General features: G+C 50.3%; 6 protein-coding genes across 7 annotated transcripts; 1 reads left to right on the forward strand and 5 right to left on the reverse strand.

The window, feature by feature from the left end:
- The first annotated feature begins 1,726 nt into the window (after positions 1–1,726).
- LOC6599259 lies at positions 1,727–7,886 on the forward strand. The gene is made up of 5 exons (XM_002024249.2): positions 1,727–2,456; positions 2,514–2,649; positions 2,704–3,637; positions 3,700–4,167; positions 4,235–7,886. Exons 1-5 carry the CDS (start codon positions 1,846–1,848, stop codon positions 7,717–7,719), a joined length of 5,634 nt encoding a protein of 1,877 aa, XP_002024285.2. The 5' UTR covers positions 1,727–1,845; the 3' UTR covers positions 7,720–7,886.
- On the reverse strand, positions 7,733–10,262 carry LOC6599261. The gene is made up of 3 exons (XM_026992477.1): positions 9,808–10,262; positions 8,568–8,793; positions 7,733–8,506 (listed from the first exon to the last, which is right to left on the reverse strand). Exons 1-3 carry the CDS (start codon positions 9,881–9,883, stop codon positions 7,879–7,881), a joined length of 930 nt encoding a protein of 309 aa, XP_026848278.1. The 5' UTR covers positions 9,884–10,262; the 3' UTR covers positions 7,733–7,878.
- Positions 10,263–13,995: 3,733 nt separating this feature from the next.
- On the reverse strand, positions 13,996–15,306 carry LOC6599232 (trypsin eta). The gene is made up of 2 exons (XM_026992513.1): positions 14,807–15,306; positions 13,996–14,746 (listed from the first exon to the last, which is right to left on the reverse strand). The coding sequence occupies exons 1-2, from the start codon at positions 15,103–15,105 to the stop codon at positions 13,996–13,998; spliced, it is 1,050 nt and encodes a 349-aa protein (XP_026848314.1). The 5' UTR covers positions 15,106–15,306.
- A 28-nt stretch (positions 15,307–15,334) lies between these two features.
- Positions 15,335–16,646, reverse strand: LOC6599233 (trypsin-1). Its single transcript, XM_002024254.2, has 3 exons — positions 16,527–16,646; positions 16,244–16,469; positions 15,335–16,160 (listed from the first exon to the last, which is right to left on the reverse strand). Exons 1-3 carry the CDS (start codon positions 16,594–16,596, stop codon positions 15,383–15,385), a joined length of 1,074 nt encoding a protein of 357 aa, XP_002024290.1. The 5' UTR covers positions 16,597–16,646; the 3' UTR covers positions 15,335–15,382.
- A 1,214-nt stretch (positions 16,647–17,860) lies between these two features.
- On the reverse strand, positions 17,861–19,113 carry LOC6599234 (trypsin). Of its 2 annotated transcripts, none has more exons than XM_026992506.1 (3): positions 18,737–19,113; positions 18,398–18,672; positions 17,861–18,339 (listed from the first exon to the last, which is right to left on the reverse strand). In XM_026992506.1, exons 1-3 carry the CDS (start codon positions 19,057–19,059, stop codon positions 17,924–17,926), a joined length of 1,014 nt encoding a protein of 337 aa, XP_026848307.1. In that variant the 5' UTR covers positions 19,060–19,113; the 3' UTR covers positions 17,861–17,923. The 2 variants fall into 2 exon arrangements, with proteins under 2 accessions (XP_026848307.1, XP_002024291.1); XM_002024255.2 differs by having other exon boundaries at positions 17,861–18,319; positions 18,384–18,672.
- A 165-nt stretch (positions 19,114–19,278) lies between these two features.
- On the reverse strand, positions 19,279–21,286 carry LOC6599235 (trypsin eta). The gene is made up of 4 exons (XM_002024256.2): positions 21,044–21,286; positions 20,184–20,373; positions 19,836–20,115; positions 19,279–19,772 (listed from the first exon to the last, which is right to left on the reverse strand). Exons 1-4 carry the CDS (start codon positions 21,120–21,122, stop codon positions 19,371–19,373), a joined length of 951 nt encoding a protein of 316 aa, XP_002024292.1. The 5' UTR covers positions 21,123–21,286; the 3' UTR covers positions 19,279–19,370.
- Positions 21,287–22,624: the final 1,338 nt, after the last annotated feature.

A 22,624-nucleotide genomic window follows, 5' to 3' on the forward strand; every position in this document is an offset into this window, starting at 1 on the left:
GTGACGAGTTATTCAGATAATTTTCGATTCTAATTTGGTTATACAAATTTTTGTTATCGATGTATTAATTTTGCAATTATGTATTAATATTAATCCTTAAAAATAACACGCTGCAATAAAAATCTGAATCATTTTGCAGCTTACAAAGTGATGCATACGCCGATACCACCGCCTGATATCCCGTTTACACAGGCCTTAAGAATGTTTGCTGCGCTCTCTTGTGCTCTCATATGTTTGTGCGCTGTTGTTGTTGCTGTTGGTGCTTCTGTTTTTGGTGGTGTTGCAGGAAAGGAAACGGAACGTTTGCATGAGAGCTGGCCATTCCATTGGGGAAAAGCACTCAAATCAGAGCCCGCCACTCCAACCTCCCTTCAGGCAGTCGCTTGGTGTTATGATGGAAGTGCATGACAATCAGCTGATGATGATGATGATGGGTGATGTGTGATGTGATGAAAATGGGCCTGGGTTTGGCCCCTACTGTTTACGATTGACCTCCATGTGTATGCTCGCTGCCCCAGTCGGAACCGATGTCGCAAAATTTGCTAATTAGTCACGAAACAGCTTAAATGGTCAGAGGGAGACAGAAACAGGCCCAAAATTGGACAGCACGCGAGCGGATTAGGAAAAGGCAGAGGAAGAAACAGAAAGGAGAACATCTGCTCTGTTCTGCTGCTGCTTCAATGAGAGTTACATACATATGTATGTATGTATGTACGTTCCTCGTGCGAATAGAAGCAACAGTTGCAGTTACAGTTATATGTAGGTTGTTTTGTTCGCGTGAGTGCAGTGACCAGCACTGTTTACACTCGCTTCCAAAATGTATGTCGCCAATCAATCAGTAAATATTGAGAGGGAATTCTACAGCAGATGGCATATGGCACGCACAAAAGGCTTTCTTCGGGGTTATTGACATGGAGATGGTTTTTCAATACATTTGCTTGGCCCGGCCCCCGTAAATCTCTTTCAACAGCAAGTACAAATGTTGCCACCTTTAAGGTTAAGACTGCAGATTTATGGATGATTTCCGTAAATCCCACCAGGAATACTACGTGCCCATATTGGGCTAAGCCTACCCTGCGCCCCACTCCCCTCCCGACGCCCATGGCCAATACGAATTTATTTTTATGCCTCCCTTATTCCCTCTTCCGTGTTAAATGGTTTTCCCATCTCCTTCTATCAATGACACAGTGGGATGGAATGGCAGGAGTGGTGCTCGCTCCCCATATAATGTCTTTAATGACCCCGACTAATGATCGAAGCTGATTGATTCAGCACACCGTCCAAGGCACTCACCAAGTTTGTCTGCGTTATTTTTGGCCCCAAGTCCTCAGCCAAAGGTGTCACTGCAGTCAGACATTGGGCATAATATATTTGTACAGAAAGAGTGAGAAGAGAGAGGGAGAGAGGGACAGGAAGAGCGGAAGAGAGAGATTGAGTGACGGGTGCTTTGGGAATATCGGCTGAAAATCAAAATTTTAAATACTATTACTTGTAATTATTTCGCATAGTATACGTTCAGGCTGTACATGATTATTGGTCCGATAATTCAAATGGTACAATTATTTCATTTTCCCATTAAAACACCCACTATGCACATTCTTTTACTAACGTTAGTTAACTGTTTCTCGAATGAGACTTGCGAAATTTGCTGCCAGCAGACTAGTTGTCCCTCTCTCTCTCCTTTTAGAATCTGCGACAAGGCAGATTAACAGTTAAGGGAAAGACGGACCAGAGACCAGACGAAGACAGAAGTAAAGTAATTTGAACTTTTGTCCATTCGTGTGTGTGTTTTCGGGATCTTTGGGTGCTATAAGATCTTGACATTGATCAGATCTTATGTGAAATATGTTCGCCCCTGGCGTGTGTTTAGTTTTTGTGAGTGTTTTCCTAGTTTGTCCGGTGAATGGCGCCGCACCTCCGCCGCTCTCAGTGAACGTTCATGGAGGCGGAGGTGCCGGTGCTTCCTCGTTGCTTCCCAGTGTGTGTCGCAGTACTGTGAATGGCAGCGTGGAGATCCGTCTGCCCTTTGTGGACATGGAGCTGAGCCACGAGCATCCGCTGTATCTGCTGCGCGAGCCCACCGAAGATGTGCTGCTGGTGCTGCACGGCCACGAACTCTTTCAGCTGCACGTGGCCAGCGGGGGAGACAAGCGCCTGGTGCGCCTGGGCGAGCTAGCTGGACGGGCGCGGGTGCTGCCCGGGGCCTCCCTGGGCGCTGAGGTGGTGGCCTGGCGACAGTTCCTGCTGCTGGCCATCGTTCATCCGGAGACGCTGGAGGTTTACCAGCTGCCCAAGCAGCAGCTCATGGCCGATGACACACAGCTGAGCTTCGAGCCCATTCAGGAATTCTCGCTGGCCCAAGGCTTCCAGCAGATGCACTTGCTCAGGCATCCTGATCCTGAGAAGGTGCTGCTGCTGCTGGCCTCCAACTACACGAAATCCCAAGGGAGGATCCAGTGAGTGTTCCAGAGATACCGACCTTCACAAATGCATTTTCAATCATCCTGTTCCAGAACCTTCGAGTGGCTGGACACGTACTTCAATCCCGTAGAAGATTTTTTCCTGCCCGCCATCCGCACGCTCCAGGTGGTGGGGCTAAAGCCCCTGTACATCCTTACCGGCCGTTCCCTCCGCGGCTCCCATTCCAAGGTGAGTGTCGATCGATGCCCGGAGATGCCCAAACTACAAAGACTCCATTCCCAGTTGGTGCTCACTGTTTTCGAGCTGGAGGCCGCGACGATGCGCTTGCGCACTCGTCAGACCCTGACCACTCAGGCGCGGCATGTGCTGGCGTTCCGCTTTCGTGAACGCAACTCCTTCGTTGCCTGCTCCTCGTCCGCATCTGGCTCCAATGTGAGCACTACTGGTGGTTCTACCGACTCCTGCCTTTTCTTCCGCATGGTCGAGGGACAGTTTGTGGTGTATCGCAAACACGTCCAGCGAGATCTGCACTTCTCCCGCCTGACGGTGGCCCAGCAGGGGCGTCTCCTGATAGGCGCACGCCCTAATGGCGAAGTGCTCGTCTTCAATAGCCAGCGGCTGGACTGCTACAACGGATTTGTTGTGCGGGGGGACGTGGAACCCAGCGGTTTGCTCAGCCATCGCAATGGACAGAACGAGAGCTACCTGCTGCTGACCTACCGCCGATCCTCGAGTGATTTGGTGCGCCTGGTGCAGCTAGGCGGAGAGCAGCAGTATGAGGAGAAAAAGGAGAAGACCAGCAACCAAGTGGGAAGAGAAGATCTGAGCATCGTGCAGATGCATCGCCACGAGTTCGAGGATACCCTATCGAGCCTGAGGAGCCTCCTGCTGCGCCGCAAAGCTTCAATGGAAGAACTAAGTCGTTGGCAGAAGCTACTCCAACATCACTCCTCGATTCACTTGCAGAAACCCCTCCATTTGGCTGCGAAAGGACGCATCCAACGGTTGCAGCTGGTGGGCAGCCACCTGCGCACTCCCACACAGCTTAGGCAGCGTCTGGAGCAGCTGCGTGAACGATTCGTAGCCATACCCATACGCCGTGGCCGTGTCCCGAGATCCTTTGGTGCGGGAAATGACTCCAGCGATGCCATAGAGCGGCTGAAGGTGAAGCGATTGCATGTCAAGAATCTCATCTACCAGGGCCAGTTGCTGCCAGGTAAGTTGCAGGGATTCCCTTGTCTCCAGACACTTATAGACTGCCCATCTGTCCATCCCCAGGCCACACACTAGACTCCTCTCTGTTGACCCTCAGGGAACCCTTGCTGACCAAGGCGCTGCACACAGAGCACCTGCTCACGCCCCAGTACTACCAGAAGAACCATACAACTGTTGCCCCTTCGAGTGGATCCCCCAAGGCGGATTTACGGGTGCGTCACTTGCATGTGGGTCGCATCAATGGTGTGTCCTGGTTTGAGTTATACGACTCGCTATTCCTACGCTCCCGCGATTCCCAGTTGGAGGGACGCCTCATCTTTCAGTCGCGGTCGCGAGTCGTGAACCTCCAGACGGAACTGCTCAATGGCTTGGTGGTGCCAAAGCTGTTCAATCTGAGGCGCCACCAGGTGGTCAGCTCCAATCTCTACATGTCAGCCTTTTATGTGTCCCGCCTGGAGGCGGGACGTGTCAATGGTCTGGACTTTGCCCGTGACATAGTCTTTCGCGGCGGCAACAGCACGTGGATAAAAAGTAAGTGGTTGGACAGAGGATACCCACAGTTCCTCTGATTATCCTTCGATCTCTGTCTCTCCTGCAGCGCCAGTTCGTATCTACCAGATGAGCGTCTCGGGGGATATCCTGGTGGGCAATCACACAGCCAGCAGACAGTGGATGCAGCCACGACAGATGCAGATGGAGAACCATCGCCTGCAGCAGTACTACACGGGCAGGGTGACCATCAAGGGATCCCTGACGCTGAACAATGTGCTAAGGGATACCCAGAAGTCGCGCCTCCTGCTATCCACAGGCCAATCGCTGACTAAGAAGGACCTCCACTCCACCTACCTGCTGGCCCACACTCCGCAGAACCTAACACAACTGATATTTGGGAATGCCAAGGTCACGACACCCTCACTGGCCACCAACCATATACAGGGCCATCCCGTGGAGGAGCATCTGCTGACCAGAGGCAGCCAAGTGGGGACAGGCAACCGCACGTTGAAAATCATCTTCATGAATGTCAGCGTCGAGGGTGACATCCTCTGCCGCGACTACACCTCCCGCCTGGCCCTGATCTCGCGAGAGGCAGTGCGTCATGGCCAGCTCGCGAACATTACAGGGTACAAGCATTTCACCGAACCCCTAACTGTGCAGACGCTGCTCAGCCAGCAGCTGAACGGTGTGCCCGTGGATGAACTGGTGCTCAAGTCCCAATCCGCCCTAAATTTCACCGGAGCCAAGAAATTCCAGCGTTTGGTCATCGGAACAGATATGGAGATCGGGAAAAATCTGAATGTGAGTCGCCTGAATGGACTGCCACTCGGCCAGCTGCTGGGCCATGCCCTCAGCCTGCAGCGCCTCGAGCTGAAGGACCAGAGGCCAGTGCACCTGCAGAGTCTCCACTTTCGACGCCTCAACGGTCTGGCCTTTGACGAGCTGCTGGGAAAGCTTTCGGCCGGCACAGAGGATGGGGATACGCCGCAGCTGTTGCTCCGCAAGCAGCTGCTCATCGAGGGGAATGTCCGATTCGAGAGCGGCCTCCACCTGCAGGATGTCAATGGGATACAGTGGGAGGATTATATGTCGCGCCTGGTACGTCCCGATGCCAATGCCGTGCTGGAGGGCCGCAAGACCTTCCTGGCCCCCGTACAGCTGAGCGACGCCCTGCAGTCGCCGCATATTAATGGCCTAGATCTGAGCAGCCTGCTGGACAACACCCTGCTCCGGACCACGCCTCAGGCCATCACTGGAGCCTATAGCTGCCTCCGAATGAGGGCCAGCAATGTGGATGTTCCCCGGCTAAATGGAGTGCCTGCCGAGCTCTTTGTGGACACGCGTCGTGAGGAGCTTCTGCTGCAGGGAGATCTCACTGTGCAGCACTTGAATGTCAATGGGAGTCTCAAGTGTCCCAAGGATCTGGGACTGGAAGGCCTGGACAGTCGACTGGTGGCGCTGTGGAAGCAGCCGTGGCGGCGCTTGGTGGTGACTGGCGATGCCCTCTGGCAGGAGGAAAAGGGGGAGGCACCCGAGAGCCACTTAAAGTATCTCCGAGAGCATGCAGTGCGGCGGGAGGGAAACCAAACGATTGCCGGACACGTGCTGTTGCGGCAGCCCCGCCTGGAGAGGCTGCACACCAGCCAGCAACAGCCGCTGCAAGCGGACCTCAACTTCACCCACCTAGCGGCCGATGCCCTGCTCCGATGGACCGCCAGCAATGAGAGCCAGCTAGTGGAGGCCCCCCAGCAGCTGCTGGGTCCGGTCTGGGCCAGATGTTTGGACCTGGCAGGCGATGGACACTTTGGACGGCTGAACGACATCGATTTGGAGCGACTAAATGCCTCCCTCTACCGCCTGTCGCATGGAGGAGCTATCCATGCCGAGCTGCGCTTTGAAAAGACCCCCCGTCTGGGCAGACTGGTGTTGGGACAGGGCCGCCAGGTGAACGGTGCCAGTATCGAGGGAATCTTTGTGCAGGGCGGCGGCAGACCCTGGCCACGGGCCAGCTTCAGGCAGCTGCGAGTGGAGCAGGACCTGCGCCTGGGCAGCGTCAATGAGATGAGCCTGGATTACTTTTTCGAGCATCGCGTGCCACTGCGTGGCCCCACCATGGAAGTGTTTGGTGGCCTAAGCTTCGAGCGGCTGATCCTCGAGGGGAGACCCCTGCTGCGGTCCATTAACGGCATTGGGCTGGAGAATGCCGTATATCGGCATAGTCGTCGGCTGCAGGCATTTGGCGGCATCAAGACCTTTGCGGGCGGCGTGGAGTTCGAGGGACCCGGTCATGTGATGCACCTCAATGGCAGGGATCTTAGCGAGAGCTATCGACAGAGCATCTTTAAGGATCGCGACTATAATATCGATAGCCTGTGGCTGGATAAAGCCATCTTTCCGGCCGGCCTGCTCTATGTGGATTCGGCAGAGAACCAGTTGCGTGACGCGTCCAACGAGCGGGACCCCGAGAATCTGGAGGATCTGCTGCTGCAGAAGGCGATGAAGGAGAAGAAGGCCAGTAAGCGGCGACTGCTGTACCTGGACTACGACCTGCAGCCGCTAAAGGCGCTCTGGGGCAAAACTAACGAGTCCTTTGACCTGCAGGGCAGGCTCAGACTCGGCCAGCAGTCCTCCGCCATCTGCCAGGGCCGCCAGCTAAGGGCCCAGCTCCAGTTGCGGCCAGCGAGGGTCCACCTGACCAACGTTAGTCTGTCCAGCGAGATGCTGCGTCTGGACTCTGGGGACATACGCGTGAAAGTGCAGAATCATTGCCAGCTTCCGGTGAAGCGGATCCGCAGCACCATCCGGATCGAGTGCAGGAATGAGTCCTTCACATTGGGTATGCGCCAGCCAGTGGAGCAGCTGGCGATGCTGGATGAGAGATTGATCCTGCTAGGCAGTGGAATCGAAGTGCGCATCCTGCGGCTGAACACGAACAACTGCAGCCTAACCGACTGGCAGTCCCTGGAATCGGTTGATGGCCGCCTGATGAAGGTTATTCGCATAAGGAAGCCAAAGAAGGAGAACGAGAATGAGGAGCAGTACGAGATGAATCTCCTGCTGGCCAGTGGAGTGCACAGGCATCGTCCGGCACTCTCCATCCACTGGAGGGATGCATTCAGTGAGCGCTTCCAGCTCGCCCAGCTAATTGGCGGCGACTACGACCTGGCCGAGCTCCAGGAGGATCAGCTAATGCTCAGCTGCCGGCGGTGTCGCCACATAGCCATCTTCATTCTGAACCACAATCACACCCACGAGGACGGTCCGCGGTTTGTGCCGCTACAGCAGTTGCGCCTCCAGGAGCCCATTGAGCAGATGATCCCTCTGTTCGTAGCCGGAGATCGTTACCTGCTGGTGCTCACACAGCCAGAGTCAAAGCCCTTCTACTTGTTCACCTACGGCCAGGTGGGTGGATGGCTACAGCACTCCTACGGCCACAAAGGAGACGGCCTGCAGTGGTCCATTCCGTTGGTGCAATCCGGCGAGGACTTGCAACAAACGGAAGCACCTTTGATGCTGCTATGCGGAGGAGGAGAAGCTGCAGAGGGCGCAGAAGGAGAGTGCAAACTGGTCAGAGCTTTGTTGGATTAGGATGGGTTCCGTCTTATTTACAATATGTATATTTATTTGTTAATGTATTATTACTCGAGATTATCACATTCAACGTTCATCTGTCTAAGTTCTAGGCAGAATCATCTGTATATATATCTATATATGTGTGTAACTTCCAATAAGGAATAAATCCTAATCCTATGCGAGCAGGGACTTTCGACTCACTGTCAGTACATACACTGTGAAGGCGAGGACCAAGAGGACGCCCCAGAAGGAGCTGTTCTGATTGGAGCCATCGCCTATTTGCGTGAGGATCCACTCCACATGGCTGGCCACGTCCACGAAGCCACCACCGTCCGCACTGCACAGTCCCAGCAGTTGATTTCGGTCCGTTAGCGTGGCCCCGGCATCCATGAAGAGCTGTCCTCCGAACGATGTCATAGTCTCAGCCTGGACGCAGATTCTCTGGGGCTGAGGTTGTGGCTGTGCCCGCGACTGCTGGCAGGACATTTGCGTGGCATTCAGGGTGAGCAGGTCGTGTAGCTCGCGGCTGTGTCCATCGTAGCCCCAAGTGCTGATCTGCAGGGAGGTTTCCGACAGCGAACTGGATGGCTGCTCTGGATGGGGCAGCAGAACGGACTGGACCTGGGGATGATCCACTGGTATATCCCGCTCCAACATGAGTATGGCCAGGGCCAGATCCTTCGGTGGCTGGTGGACATGCGTTACCCCCATGGTGAGTCCTTGATCGTTGGGTGCAAAGCGCTGACGATTGCCAAGTATGACGCGCAGCTCCGCCGGATGATAGTGCTTCCTACGTGCATGGCTATAATATCAGAGAGATCAGTCGGGATCCCCTCTGACAGGACTCCTGGCCCTGCACTCACCTGTAGACGCAGCTGCTCACCGTGAGCACCACCGAGGGCGCCACCAGGGCCCCCGAGCAGATGTGTCCCTTGCCAAAGTAGTCACGCTCGTGGGCCAGCAGACGGATGGAGGCCTGGTATGAGGCCACCTGTGACCAGGCGGCGACACTTCTTCCCTCTGTCAGAGCTCCCCCGGTTGGGGCCATTCCAATGCTGCGCTTCTTGGCCAGATCGCGATGCGTGAACGCTAGAAGGTTAGTGGATTCGGGGTGAAGGTTAACGAGGAGGATGTGATAAGAAAACGAACGATTCGATCGAATCCGGATCCCCACCTTGGAAACAGTCAGCCACTTACTGCCAAATGCAGTTGGCAACGGCAACGGCAACGGCATCGGAGTGGCAAAGCAGACGAAAGCGGAACGGAACGAATCGGATTCCCCTCTTATCATCGTTATCAGAGGGCAGCGTAGTCGAATGGTCAATGGTCTGCTTGGACAGTAATATCGATACTGCGCGACTGGCGGACGGTCGAGTGCACACGCGCCCGGCCATACTACGGAGCGGCACGATCAGGCCACTCATTTTCCTACTCCACCACACTCCTCCCCCCCCCCACTTCACCTCCCAGCAGGTATCATACCTAGTCGTAGGTAGATATGACAGCTACTACGTTCCGTTCCTACAGCACTGCCGGGAACACACACACTTGAGCTTTAGCACGCCATGGTTCATTCAGCAATTGATCACTTTGGATAATCGTGGGGTTCAGTCCTCCAAAAAAAAATAAGGTATTGGTTTCGTATAGTGTTTTCCATGAGATCATGGTTTTTGTTTGTGGAGGGCGTATTCAGTTTAGATCCAATCAATAATTACAGCTGTTTAAGGCCTGAACTCAAGCGATACAATATCCATACCCTTCTATACACTCAGCGAAATACTCGTGTTTCTTTTGACTATGCCATTTTTCTCTGAGTATAATTGAACCTTTTTAATGTCTGAACTGAAGCGATGCATTATCCATCTACCCATCTATAAATTCTATCTTCTATTCTATCTTGATTCGAGCTCTTGCTGGGTCTCACGGACTCACTATTCGATGTTGATCTCACAAACTATTTTGTTTAGATTAGTATCTCCTGCTAATCCTATCCTAATCAAACGGATTTGATAACTGATTTCCTTCGAACATTGAAACTTGTTGATATCAGGTGTCGATTAAATACGAACGATCGGATCGTAGAATATCGATTGTAGCACTTACTCGTCTGCATCTCGGTGCACAGGAATGCAAAGATCAGTATCTTCATGATCTTGCGATAATGATCGTTCAGCTGCATGTCGATCGATGTTTAAGTCGCACAAAACAAAAACAAATAATACAAAAAAACACAGAGAGAGAGGGAGACAACTGAGGTTCTTCCACCTGTGGTGTGATGGTTACAAAAAAATTAATCGGATCGGATCAGATATTTAATATTTAATGTCGCGAGTAACTGTCGCGCCCACCTGTCGGGAGCTTCGAACGATGAATGTGAGGAGTTCAGAGCCGAGCATTTCCTTTTTCTAAATTCGCAAATAAGCATTCTTAGATAATTCCATAATTTTGTTTTGGTTTCGTGAGAGATTTGAGTCCGATTCTCGTGCCCACTTTGCCGTTGTGTTTGTTGTTGTTGTTGTTGTTGTTGGTTTTGTTGTGCTGTTAGAGCGATAAAGGTGCCCTGCAATAGCGACATACGACCCAAACGGACTGGCACGACTGCCCGACTGTCCGACCGATCATCAGCCCCACTGGCACTCGAATAACAAACAAACACACGCCACACGCCACACAACCAAACCCCACCGTTCCCCATCGGGAATCATCGATAAGAGAGCCTCAGTCGTCAGCAGTCTCCACATTTGCTTATATGTAGAGCAATTTCTACTTGTTTCTTTTGCAATTTATATGAATGTTGTGGGATCTTCGGGGGATCGTATTGGGATTTAAATTGACATGAAGATTACAAGAGCGAGATCATGGCTTCTGTTTCTCAAAGAAACTTTAGCAGCAAAGGATCTTCGGAGGATCGTATTGGGATTTAAATGGAGATGGAGATCACAAGAGCAAGATCATGGCTTCTGTTTCGCAAAGGAACTTCAAAGCTCTGGGAGCTACGAATTAGTAACTCCTGGTAAAAGGACCATTTTTGACGCGAAAGTCTGTTAGCAGAACTGTTCGGAATCCCTAGAGCTTACTGTAGTTCTTTGAGAAAGATGATTCAGCTTTCACAAGCTGAAACATTCAACACTTTGTTGAAGGGTATTACATCGTCTTCGATAAGGCACAAAATAAGTTGTTTCCCCTAATCAGGTACAGGAACGGACAGAAGATTACATCGATGAATTGCACTTGATTGGAATCGATGGGTTTTTCAGATTGCGAAGCATTCCAAAAGCGATTTGATTTTAGCTCAACGAGCAGACGTCAATGGTGTTGTAACAGCCCAAGACCTTGGGCTGTACTCGGTAATACGGAAACTATCAGACAGATAGGAAATTTATTGCATCGATGGAGTGGCTCCGACGCGATTGGGATATGGATTGCCTCATAAGCTCCTTGGCCCTTGTCTGCAAAAGCCTCCACGGCGAGAGAGAGAGAGGTATAGAAGAAGAGCGATCGAATCGCCAGACCGTCCGTCCACTCCGTTTCAGTTTCAGTTCAGTCCGATCGATCCCCAATAAAGATTAGTTATTCATATCGGAGGCTAGTGCGGGAACTGAAACTGGGGCTGGTTTTCATTCATTGCGCCATTTATTTTAGTTTTTGTGTAGTTTTCTGTGTCTCGTTTCGCACTATTTTTAGTACTGATTGTTCAGTACCGATAACCAAGCGATCAGAGATTGGATTTGGATTTCGGGTAGAGCATTTTTTGGTATTTTGAAAGTACCCATAACCTTATCCGCCAATTAATCAAGGTATGCGGCAATCTGGCAAGATTTACTATATGTATATAATATCTGGCGAAAATCCCAATCCATCGAAGAGCCACGCCACGCCCAGATAGGGCATTTCCGGCAAAATTTCTACTATAAAACAAACATTTCCTTTTATTTTTTAATTTCACCAATTGCCCACAGATAGTCCTAGCCAATTCGCAGAGTTTTTGCAATTTTGTATCCCAAGCTCAAGAACCACTTTTTATTTTATTTGAAAACATTTTGTCATACAAACACGAACGCCACGCCATGGCTGGCCATCGTGGCGCGGCGTATGGAGTCCGAGGGCGACTCTGTCCAGTATATGAAGCCACAACGCGGCTCGAAGACCAGGGTCTGCGGCTTCTCCACCTTCTTCCACAAGAGTACGCGCCGACTGCTGCCATCCAGGCGGGCGACCCCGATGAGACCAGCCTCCGCATCGGACCATCGGATGCCGTCCGGCCCAATCAGACCCGAGTCCACGATCTGCTGCACATAGGAGCCATTGAGAAAGGCACGGAAGATGCACTTGGTCTTGGTCAGCCCAGTAGATGCACCGCTGCGCCACCGACACGTCCAGGGCGTGCGCATCGCCCACATCCTTAAAGGGTTCCCCTCGCTGTACTCGGTCAAGGTGCGGCCAATGTGCTCCTGGCACGAGTACAGCAGCCGGCTGGCAACAGGGGGCTCGCGGGGCCTTTACTGGCAGACGTGGAGCAGGCCTCACGGCAGTCCCCACGGCACACGCGACCCTGTCGGTCTTTCCATCACACTAGACGCCAGAACCATGAAGACGCCGGTGTCCAGATGCAGTTTTTACACGAACAGCTGTTCCACCCCCATCTCCAGTCCAGGTCTGTTCTTCTTCATTTTTCAATTTTTTTCCAAAAAATTAGTCTTCTGGAGGCTGAGGCAGGGCGGAGTAGTGGGCCACAACCGCGCCAAAGGGCGCAGCTGGTGGAAGAAGAAGGTGGAAAGCACGGAATAGCCGTGGAACAGCGGCTGTTTTTGGGGAGTGCCCTGTGACATCAGGACTTACAGCAGCATACGCACAAGGCACTTTTGTTCATACAACAGTAGTATAAGCAAACGAGTATCGTTCCAATTGCACAATTCTTTATTCCGTCGAATATTCCCAGCTATATAGAACATTTAGCCATGCCCACATATTTTTATACGATTGATGAATCAATTTTCTACTTAACTGGCTTAATACTTGCTTTTTTTGGATTTTGCTTAAAAAAAGGTTTTAGCGAAAAAGGTCAAACAAATGAAACGTAATAAAACGTAAGAGAAAAATCGTTCCAATTGTTCAATTTCTTTATTCCGTTGAATAATGCTGCCTAACTAAAACTATTAGCTCTGCCCACATAATTTTAGACCATTAATGAATAAATTGTCTACCTGATTGACTACTTTTAAGTACTCTCTTTTATTGTATAGTGTATAAAACAAGGTTTAGGCAAAAAAGGTCAACAAAAAAACAGTGGCAACGTAAGTGAGTATGGAGTGTAACGTCAACCGGAGTTTGTGCACAGGTATACCCTATTTCGTTAATATATATGAAGAAACTGTTTTTCCCAGCTGTTTTAAAACGTAATTAATAAACAAATTATCTCAAATTGTTATGTTTTAGACATATTAATGCATATGATTAGGGTATTGTAAATACATATATCTCGATCCCGATACCCATTCTTGGTTTCTGTAAGAAGAACACTACCTTCAAAATGTCGTTTAAATACCTTTAAAACAGAGACTGACTAGTTTTGGACTATATTGGTGCATTAGATAACAAACATTTCCTCCATTCTAGATCATCCATTTCCCCAGGGATTTCAAAATGTTGCTGAATCCGCACCATGTTGCTCGATTTCACGGCACATGAGTCTGGTCCATACAAATTGAATGTTGCCAACAGCATAACACGTAAGAAAACGTAAGTGAGGATGGAATGTGCCGTAAGGGGACATTGTTGAGGGGAAAAAGGACATTGTGGCGAGGAAAAATCCCAGAGAAAATCCCAAAAAAGTCCCACCAAACTTGAGCGCCAAATATAAATTGTTTGAATGTGAATCATCGATGTTTTTTTCTCAAACGGAAGAATCTTCTAGGCCATTTACACTATTATGAATACGTTTGAAAATCTGCCCCACAAGTCCAATTGAGATGGCAGTGCTTCGATAAATCGCGACAGCTGATCGCTCGTGAAATCGATGCTGTTCGATGCCTATCTCTCTGCGGCGGCACCTAGCGGACGCGTTCGACTTAAAACCGGTGCTTCCGCCACTCTCCCATAGATGGAGGCACTCCAATAACCGAATCAAAAGTTGAGGTTGGGTAAACAAAAACAAAAAAATTAATTAAAAAGAGGGCACAAACTAAATTGCTCTGACAATAGTGTAAATAAAGTATTAATGCATCAGTAAGTCATCAATTTTTTTTCTTTTGCAATTAAGATTCGTTTTTTGACGAAATATTGCTGTCTCCGTCAGGTCCTATATAAAATATATCCGAGCATGTTCAATATTTTTCGATCGTATATTGATTGAACAAAGAAACGCATGGAACGAATGAGGCAGGGTCTCGGTCTTATGCCCGTTGCCGCACTGGCCTCTGGTTTACCGATCTGCGCGAAGTATTCTTCCAGTTGGGTGGGATTGGCCAGGCTCTCATTTATCCATTGGGTATAGTATAGAACATCGGTGTAGATGCCGGGATGGTAGGGATCTGAGCACTTGACGCCCCATGATATGATGCCGGCCAGCTCCCCCTGGCACACCAGCGAACCGCCTACGTCCCCGGTGCAGAAGCTGCGTTTTAGCTTGTTCAGGTGTTTGGCACAGAGCATTCCCGGTGACACGAAGAACTCCTGCGTCAACTGCTTGAGGCGGCATATGCGGGGGCCGATGACTGTGACGGCAACGGACACTATTGACTCAGAGCTATAGCCGTGTGGATCGCGGCCCCAGCCGGACATATGGCACTCGGTGGTACGTCTAAAGGTTTGATCGGTGATCTTGATGGGTTTCACCACAGCATGCTGCTCGGGCACAGAGGATGAGAGGATGATTACGGCCACGTCCATTTCGAACATTTTCAGATCGAACACGTCCTGCATTAAGACGCGATATTTCAGCCGGAAGATCATGGTGCTGAGGCTCCCCTGGAACCGGTTGGGTGTTCCCAGCACCACTATAAAGTCGGAAATGGGCAGGAAGCTACCATCATAGAGCTCCTTGCTGGAACAACAGATATATGTAAAGAGGCTCTCCAGCCCTTCAGGTCCAACAATCACTTACTTCACAAAGCACTGGGCAGCGGTCAGCACTGCATTGACGCGGATCAGGGACCCAGCACAGACGTGTCCTGCCCCAAATTGGATGCGATCCATCTTCAGCATTCGCAACGACGCCAGGTGCCCGATCGATACGGCGGCGTTGGCGGTCGTGTTGGCAGTCTCGTTGGTGGTCGCGTTGGTGGTCGCGTTGGTAGTCGCTGTTCTGCCTTTTTGAATTGGTTCTTCCTCCTCAATCCCAATTCTCGTTTGGTTCCACACAATTCGGACCAGCGCTAGCCAGAGCAACAGCGAGAGTTTCATGGGGGGAATATTTATATTCTACAATAGTGTGGGCTATTGAATTGAGTGAAATTCCAAAGCGAATGACGGATGACAGATGACAGATGAAAAGCCATCCACTACAACCAATACAGCTTTCAGCTTAAAGGAAACCGAACAAATGGACTCTGAGACTACCTCAAGAAGCCAGATCGTTCCTCCAAAGGGGAGCTACAGGGCTTCTTTGTCTGTTCTCTGTTCGATATACATATAAATTAGTTAATACAGTTTTATTTGCTACTAGGAGAGGGAATATAGATTAGAGGTGGCTTAAAAGCAATTTGAGGCAGAGGAGGCCTGGCAGCAGGATGCTAAGGGCTCCTGCAAGGGCCGCCATGGCACCATCGCCATCTCCATCTGCATTGTCATCACCACTTCCTTCACCGCTTCCCTCGCCACTTCCATCACCAGGTTCCTCACCGCTTCCTTCACCACCACTTCCCTCGCCACTACCCACATCCCCATCGATCTGCTCCAGGATCCAGTCGTAGTAGTAGGAGACCTCCGTGTAAACGCCCGGAAGATTTGGCTGGGCACAGCCCATGCCCCAGGATACAATGCCGGCCAGCTGGCTGCGGCAGACCAGGGGACCCCCGGAATCGCCACTGCAGGCGTCACGCTCCCCCTCCGCCAGGTAGCCGGCACACACCATGCCGGGCTTGATAAGTTCGCCCAGCTCGCTGTCGTTGATGCACACCTCTTCACTGATCATGGGCACGTCGACGGTCATGAGGTAGTCGGAGCTGTAACCCGCCTCCGTGGTGCCCCAGCCCGTCACCTGGCAGACGGTGTCCGCTGGCACTGCGATGGATGCGAGATCGATGGGCCGAATGGTGGGATGATTGCTCGGCACGGAGTCGTTCAGCCGGAGCAGGGCAATGTCCTTGTCGTAGGTGCTGAGATCGAACTTGTCCACCTGCAGGATGAGCAGATCAATCTCGAAGGTCAGCGAGTTGGTGCGGTTGAAGCGGTCCACGTTGCCCATGACCACGATGAGCTCCTCCTTGGCCAAGAATGTGCCGTCGTAGATATACTGACTGCACAAAAAAGAAAAACAAGACACGTCGTTTAGGATCGCCGATTGGCGTGGGGTGGGGGGGTGTTGGAAAGAGTCACTCACTCCACAAAGCAATGGGCTGCTGTGAGCACCCAGTTGCTGCGGATCAAGGATCCCCCACAGATGTGACCCGTGCCAAAGTAGTAGCCATCGTTGAGGGCCCTCCTGATGCCCACCTGATGCCTGGTGGCCTCCATTGTGGCCAAAGTTCCATTGATAATCCTACCCGGATCCACATCGAAGCGAGGACGAATCGCTCTTTCCTCGAAAGCAGCTGGCACCGAGGCACCTGGAGGATTAGTTTCATGTTAGTGTGGAGTGCGGGAGGTGTGTCGATTGAGCGAACCATACAGGGCCCAGGGCAGCAGGCAGATAATTGCCAATGTCGCCCAGAGCTGTCCCGATCTCTGAACCATTTTTGCGATGTTAGCTGCCCGACGTGGCAATCCAAACTAATGGATGGGCATGGGCCTGGGGCATGGGACACGGACCAGGGCGGAAACGCAGCCGAACCCGAACAGAAACAGCGGATCGGATTGGAGCCGATCGACACGATGATAGACCATCGATAGGCCAAATGATATCTGCACCAAATAAATCTGGTACTACTACTACTACTGCATGAGCATCATAATCTAATCAACCCTTCGGCGGGGCCAGGCCAGAGCGGAGCGGTGCACATTCAGTAGTCATCGTTCAAGTCCAAAGACATTCCATTCCCATCCGGGCCACAACTGACTGGCAAAACTTCCTCCTCCGTCCTCCAGTGCTGTTTGGAGCTGACTTGAGTGCTACCGGTACTTTGGATTTTCCGTAGCGCAATCTTTGGGCTTACCCCAGATTTATGACACTCTTCAAAGTGGGAAAATTACAATGCGATTCTTAATAAAGCGTCTCAAATCCGTTCCGATTTATAAATTCCAACCGAAAAACTCATTTTCTGCAGGTAAAGTTTTCAGGAAGTGGTTACCATCGCATCTACCTCTCTAAATTTATCAAAAGTGTTGTCCATTTTTTCAATTAAAACCTCCACATTTAATTGTGTGCCATGTACTCGTGTAGGCAAAATAAATTATTAACCTTTACGTAACTGGGCAAATAAACAATTTACTATATTCAGAAAATCAATAACAACAAATATATACTAAAGATATTGAGGAGAGGTTCGGGGTGACGTGACAGCAAAGGAAACGGCGGTATTCGGTAAACCAGAAAAAGTTTGGTACTGGCTGTATATTATGAGATAATTATTGTTTGATTTGGCATATCATTAGATAACATATAAACTGAATGCCGTTATCCGGAAAGAATATTATAGACATGTATATCCAAAACCGCGATTGTCAATATCTCAAAACGATGTCTACCTTGATAGCTTCCGATAGGCTTTAGAGGTCTATCGTCTAATGGACAATTGCTCGGTCGTTGATCTTCGATGTTTATGAGGTCAAGTGTGTTTGTATAAAGCACAGTGCACCACTCCCAGTCCTTGTGGGTGATTATAAATGGTTATTGTGTCACCCTTTAGTCATTCGGCAATTCGATTACTGTATCTGTATCTGTTCGTGTACGTCAGTGGTTGGGCAATCTACACATACATATACATAAGTGCTGGAGGTGATTGAGTGTTCTGCACAGGTGCCTTGCCCTCGGGCATGATTAGATTAACAAATGACAGAATAGACAAGCTGGATGATTTTATTATTGGTGTCCAACATCCCCATATTTCGGCCATCACCCACATCAGCCCCCGCTGAGAGCGATAAGCAGAAATGCCAAGGCCAGCCACCAGGTCCGTTGGGGACTAGTGGCCAGCCGGCGGCCATCGGCGGAATCCATCACCAAGTATTTTGAGTAGTCGAGCGTGGCGTTCATCGATCGGATCCAATCCACGAAATACGATACATTCGTATAGACTCCGGGGAAGCCGGGATCCGCACAGCCCACGCCCCAGGAGATAATGCCAGCCAGCTGGCCATCGCATATAAGGGGGCCGCCGGAGTCACCTTGACAGGCGTCGATGCCGCCCTGCATGAAGCCGGCGCACAGCTGGGACATCGGCAGCAAGTAGATGGCCCTGCATAGGCTCGGGTTCAGGATGGGTACCGGCGCCTGCTGCAGCGACCCCGATTTGCCCACCTTCGGAGAGATTTTCGCAGCTGAATGAGGAAGCGGAAAATGGCGAATATGCATGCGAACGTACCACTGTGACCTTACCCCAGCCGTTGATCAGGCAGGTGGTGCCCTCGCGCTGCGCCTTGGTGGCCAGCGGAATGGCTCGTACGGTCTTCGACGACCACGATACGTAGCCGTTCAGGAAGATCAGGGCGATGTCGTTCTCCAGCGTGGTGGCATTGTAGTCGCTGTGACCGATGATCTGTTGCACCAGGTACTCCTTGGTGTTCCTGTCGGCTTGGTCGATTTGTGTGCTGCCCGCCACTACCACGAACAGCTTCGGCCCGTAAAACCTCACCGGATTGTACGAGTTGTTTCTATGATGGATGGAAGGTATGGTGAGACTGATACTCTGGCACTCGGTCTGGAGGTTGTACCCACACGGCAAAGCAGTGGGCCGCCGAGCAGACCACCCGCTGCGAGATCAAGGCCCCACCACAGATGAGGCCCAGTCCGTAGGTCCTTTCGTGCATGGACCGCCGACGCACCGACACCTGGAACGGGACCTGTGCGATCGTTATCGAGTAGCCGCCTACCACCTTCGGTAGGATCACGAACTTGCCTGCGTCGGAGGGCTCGTTGTGTGGTGAGGAGGTGTGGCCAGTGCTCAGGGAGAGGAATGGGAACTCAAGATGCCCGTTGGCCACCAATGTCCACGATAGAAGCATCTGAAAGAGCACCTGCAGCTGCCAAGGTATGTCCATCTCCAACGAGATCGTAGCAATTCCATACAAATCCTCACCGCACTTTTTCTTAGCTCAGCTTTTTAACTCAAAAATAGACAAAAATTTGTTTCAAGCTGCCCGGCAGCTGACAGATGACTCGATGTTATATCGATAGGCACCCAACGACATATCGATATTCAGCAGCGTGAAGTGAGCTGCGCTCGCACTTAAAATTCCGGCGCCAAGCCCCCCTGCCTGTTAAGTAAATTCATTTATTTTATTTGCTACATAAATAACACTATTTAAAATCGTGATAGTCCTACAGGCAGATCCTCTTCCTCCCAGTCACGTTACCCCCTAATCCGCAGTGATCCAGCGGCGGCTGCAAAGATGCCGGACAGCAGCACAAAGCCGAGCCGCCCTCCGCTACGTCCGTCCGCGCCATTGCGGTAGATCGTGTAATTGAGCGAGCTATTCTGCTGGACAATCCAATCGTGGAAATAGGACACATTGGTGTAGACGCCGGGTACATTGGGCTTGCCACAGCCATCCCCATAGGAGACGAGACCGGACAGCCGATTGTTGCACATGAGCGGTCCACCAGAGTCGCCCTGGCAGGCATCAAAGCCGCCGGTCGTGTAGCCGGCGCAGATCTGTGATCTCGGCACGTACGGGGGATAGGCCAAGTAGCAGTTTGGATAACTGACCGTCGGCACCGTGGCCGTCTGCAGCGTATTACTGCTGGAGCCGCCCTGCAATTAAAGATTCGGATAATGAAAGATGTACGAAACTCGGTGATGACAACGTCAACCCACAGAGATGAGAACTCCCCAGCCGGTGATCACACACGCGGTGGCGACAGCCAGGGACTGATCGTTAAGGGTCAGAGCCCTCGCTGTCGGCCACGTCCAGGGAACGTAGCCATTGATGAACATCAGCGCAATGTCGTTGGTCAGCGTCCCGTGGTCGTAGCTGCTGTGGACGATCAGCTGCTGCAAGTAATACACCAGTGTCTCATTCGTTTTGGTTCCCAGATAGGTGGTGCCCAAGACCAGCACGTACTCGCCGGCCGCTCGATATTGTTTCGTGTCTGAGCTGCAATCAGGAGGAAAAACTAACCATTAAAAGCTGTACGCCAGCTGGAAGGGAAGGTCCAACCCTACTTGTAGCAACAGTGGGCGGCCGTGGCCACCAAGCGCTGGGAGATGAGCACGCCGCCACACATATGACCCGAACCGAACTTGCGTTTATCCCTGGACGTCAGACGCACTGAGACCTGGTACGGGGCTGCTTTAATGTCGATGGCCGTTCCACCCACAATCTTTGGCTGCAGCATCTGGGTGGTGGAGTTGCCTGCAAGTGATCACAATCGGAGAATACAATCTTTAAGGCATATAATTGATTATCTGTGGATGAGAACCAAGTCCATCTGGGTATCCATTGGTGCTGTAACCTGCCATAATTTTCCATCCATCAAAGCTATTACATTGTATTAATTGATATGGAATATATGTAGTACTCAAGAGCCTTGGAAATTGTGGGACTGTAGGATATTTTGGTTAATTTTTCTTTTTTTCTGTTATTAAGCATTGTTTTTAAGAAGGTTAATTTTCTTCTTAATAAATGAATTTAAAAACAAATAATTTCCTGTTTTTGCGGGGACTCCCTTTAGTAATCTACAAGCTACAATTTTTGCTAGGTTGGGCAAATGGTTGATCGATGTGGTATATACTATATTACCCGTAACTAAGTACTGAACTTATGATAATACTCATGCACTCAAGGATAGAAAGGTATTCTATTATCTATCCCTATTCGACAGTGGAGAGCGCAATCCAACGGGATTTGATATCATATATTTTATAAAATTATATACCAAATGCACATTTATTTTGCCACACACATTTTGCTATTATTTTTGAATGTTCCTAACGCACATTCATCAAACACAGCACTCATCAATGGAGACCAAATACCGAGCCAACTATCATTGTATGATAAGGAAAAAAACTCCGTGACTCACTTTCAGTGGAGGCAACTGTGGGGCCAAGAAGCGTTATCACCGCCACTAAGGCACCGAACCACAAGGGATGCATATGCATTCCTCTTACAAAACGACAACAACAACAACAAATAACAAAAAAAAAAACAATAAAATAACAATGTCTAGAAGTGACAGAGAGAGATCGTGCCCCGATGCAGAACCGGAGAAAGTTTTAATTTAACCGCAATTATCGACCGAATTTCGTGAATCGAGCCACTGCAATGAGCTCCGCGGGGCCGGACCCGGCAAGGCTAGTTCGAAATCAGACGATATTGCTTTATATGGGAGTACCTAGCAATATGAGTATAGTGGAACCAATGGGTGAGCAGTCGGTGGTGGGGCGGTGGTACTTTATCTTATCACAAACTGTGCGTAAATTGAATGTTGCCAAAGCCGAAGCACCCCATCGACAACCGCTCGATCGGGTATCATAAACAAATGCCAGCCAAAATCAGAGCAAAATTCTCATTTGATTTCGACGGCACCAACATACTGTACCCACTTCGACTTGTACACAGCCCCTCCAAACACCACTTGCCAGTTGGAGCACTCCGCGGAAGACATTCCTGTAGATCCCCGGATAGACCAGTTGCACTCAGAGGTCGGGCCATGCCATGGAGGTTAGAAACATTTCCAAGAGCTTAGCAATCCCAAATGGCGTAGTGACGAATCGTTTATGGATGAGTAAGATTGGGTTTTTGCCAGCCACTAGGGAGAAGCCATAATGGTTATGGCTCGTTTGCGATCGGCTGGAGGCGATAAAAGTTCTTATACAGAGAAGAGAATTCAAATGAATATGGTTCCATAAAGCTATATATTATAAATTACCTGGCATACAGACGACACACCATCTGTTGTGGCCGACAGCCCACCACAGATACAGATACAGATATATGGTATATGGTATATAGCTCCAAGCTGACACTCTTCAGGCGCACAAAGAATTGGTACGGGCTACCCGATGGGCTGTGAATGGACGATAGTACTTGTGTTTCAAGTAGATATATGTATAGATTAAAAGATTCAATTGATTTCGCGTGTAAAACATGCCTCGGAGTATGGAGAGGCAGCTCTCCATGTCTTCCAACGAATTCAAGACTGAATCTGAACCATGCAGCCCATACTACTGGAAGAGGAGGTGGGGAATCTGTGATATCAATTACTTTGTAGGGCCAATAGAATACCATGGTAATGCGGTAATGCCACTGCAACAGGAAGATCGATAGCTTATTTACATTTTCTGCAGCTCTGGAAAGGGTAGATGCACGTTCCTTCCTCCTTTTGTTCAGAATTTTCCAGAAAAGTCTCCTGCTCCAAGTTTGCTGCTTCCTTCTTTATGTCTTGTCCTTTTACAACAACAAATCATCTGCGATCTCCTCCTGGATGCTTTGGAACTCAATTGGTCCTTTGGCACGACGTCGTCGCACCTTACGTTCAATATGATATTTGGTGCCTTTCGCTTCCTGAAATCAATAAAGCTTATGAATTAACTCCGGAACGAGTTAAATGCGTAGGAAACGCACCTGTTGAATGAGAAGCTGAATCAGACCCTTTCGATGC

This window comes from Drosophila persimilis, unplaced genomic scaffold, assembly GCF_003286085.1.
Source record: "Drosophila persimilis strain 14011-0111.01,24,50 unplaced genomic scaffold, DperRS2 tig00000735-arrow-arrow-pilon, whole genome shotgun sequence".
Lineage (NCBI taxonomy): Eukaryota > Metazoa > Arthropoda > Insecta > Diptera > Drosophilidae > Drosophila > Drosophila persimilis.

Excerpts from the sequence above, each read along its gene's own strand:
- LOC6599259 (XM_002024249.2), top strand. The coding sequence starts at position 1,846 with ATGTTCGCCCCTGGCGTGTGTTTAGTTTTTGTGAGTGTTTTCCTAGTT. Across the intron at positions 2,457-2,513 it reads AAATCCCAAGGGAGGATCCA|AACCTTCGAGTGGCTGGACA; the intron begins GTGAGTGTTCCA and ends ATCCTGTTCCAG. Across the intron at positions 4,168-4,234 it reads CAACAGCACGTGGATAAAAA|CGCCAGTTCGTATCTACCAG; the intron begins GTAAGTGGTTGG and ends TCTCTCCTGCAG.
- LOC6599261 (XM_026992477.1), bottom strand. The coding sequence starts at position 9,883 with ATGCAGCTGAACGATCATTATCGCAAGATCATGAAGATACTGATCTTT. Across the intron at positions 8,794-9,807 it reads GTGCACCGAGATGCAGACGA|CGTTCACGCATCGCGATCTG; the intron begins GTAAGTGCTACA and ends CTAACCTTCTAG. Across the intron at positions 8,507-8,567 it reads GTGAGCAGCTGCGTCTACAG|CCATGCACGTAGGAAGCACT; the intron begins GTGAGTGCAGGG and ends CTGATATTATAG.
- LOC6599232 (XM_026992513.1), bottom strand. The coding sequence starts at position 15,105 with ATGAAACTCTCGCTGTTGCTCTGGCTAGCGCTGGTCCGAATTGTGTGG. Across the intron at positions 14,747-14,806 it reads GCTGCCCAGTGCTTTGTGAA|CAAGGAGCTCTATGATGGTA; the intron begins GTAAGTGATTGT and ends CTGTTGTTCCAG.
- LOC6599233 (XM_002024254.2), bottom strand. The coding sequence starts at position 16,596 with ATGGTTCAGAGATCGGGACAGCTCTGGGCGACATTGGCAATTATCTGC. Across the intron at positions 16,470-16,526 it reads GCTGCCCTGGGCCCTGTATG|GTGCCTCGGTGCCAGCTGCT; the intron begins GTTCGCTCAATC and ends CTAATCCTCCAG. Across the intron at positions 16,161-16,243 it reads GCAGCCCATTGCTTTGTGGA|TCAGTATATCTACGACGGCA; the intron begins GTGAGTGACTCT and ends TTTTTTGTGCAG.
- LOC6599234 (XM_026992506.1), bottom strand. The coding sequence starts at position 19,059 with ATGGACATACCTTGGCAGCTGCAGGTGCTCTTTCAGATGCTTCTATCG. Across the intron at positions 18,673-18,736 it reads GCGGCCCACTGCTTTGCCGT|AAACAACTCGTACAATCCGG; the intron begins GTGGGTACAACC and ends CATCCATCATAG. Across the intron at positions 18,340-18,397 it reads CTGCCTGATCAACGGCTGGG|CTGCGAAAATCTCTCCGAAG; the intron begins GTAAGGTCACAG and ends TTCCTCATTCAG.
- LOC6599235 (XM_002024256.2), bottom strand. The coding sequence starts at position 21,122 with ATGCATATGCATCCCTTGTGGTTCGGTGCCTTAGTGGCGGTGATAACG. Across the intron at positions 20,116-20,183 it reads GCCGCCCACTGTTGCTACAA|CTCAGACACGAAACAATATC; the intron begins GTAGGGTTGGAC and ends TCCTGATTGCAG. Across the intron at positions 19,773-19,835 it reads GCTGGGGAGTTCTCATCTCT|GGCGGCTCCAGCAGTAATAC; the intron begins GTGGGTTGACGT and ends CTTTAATTGCAG.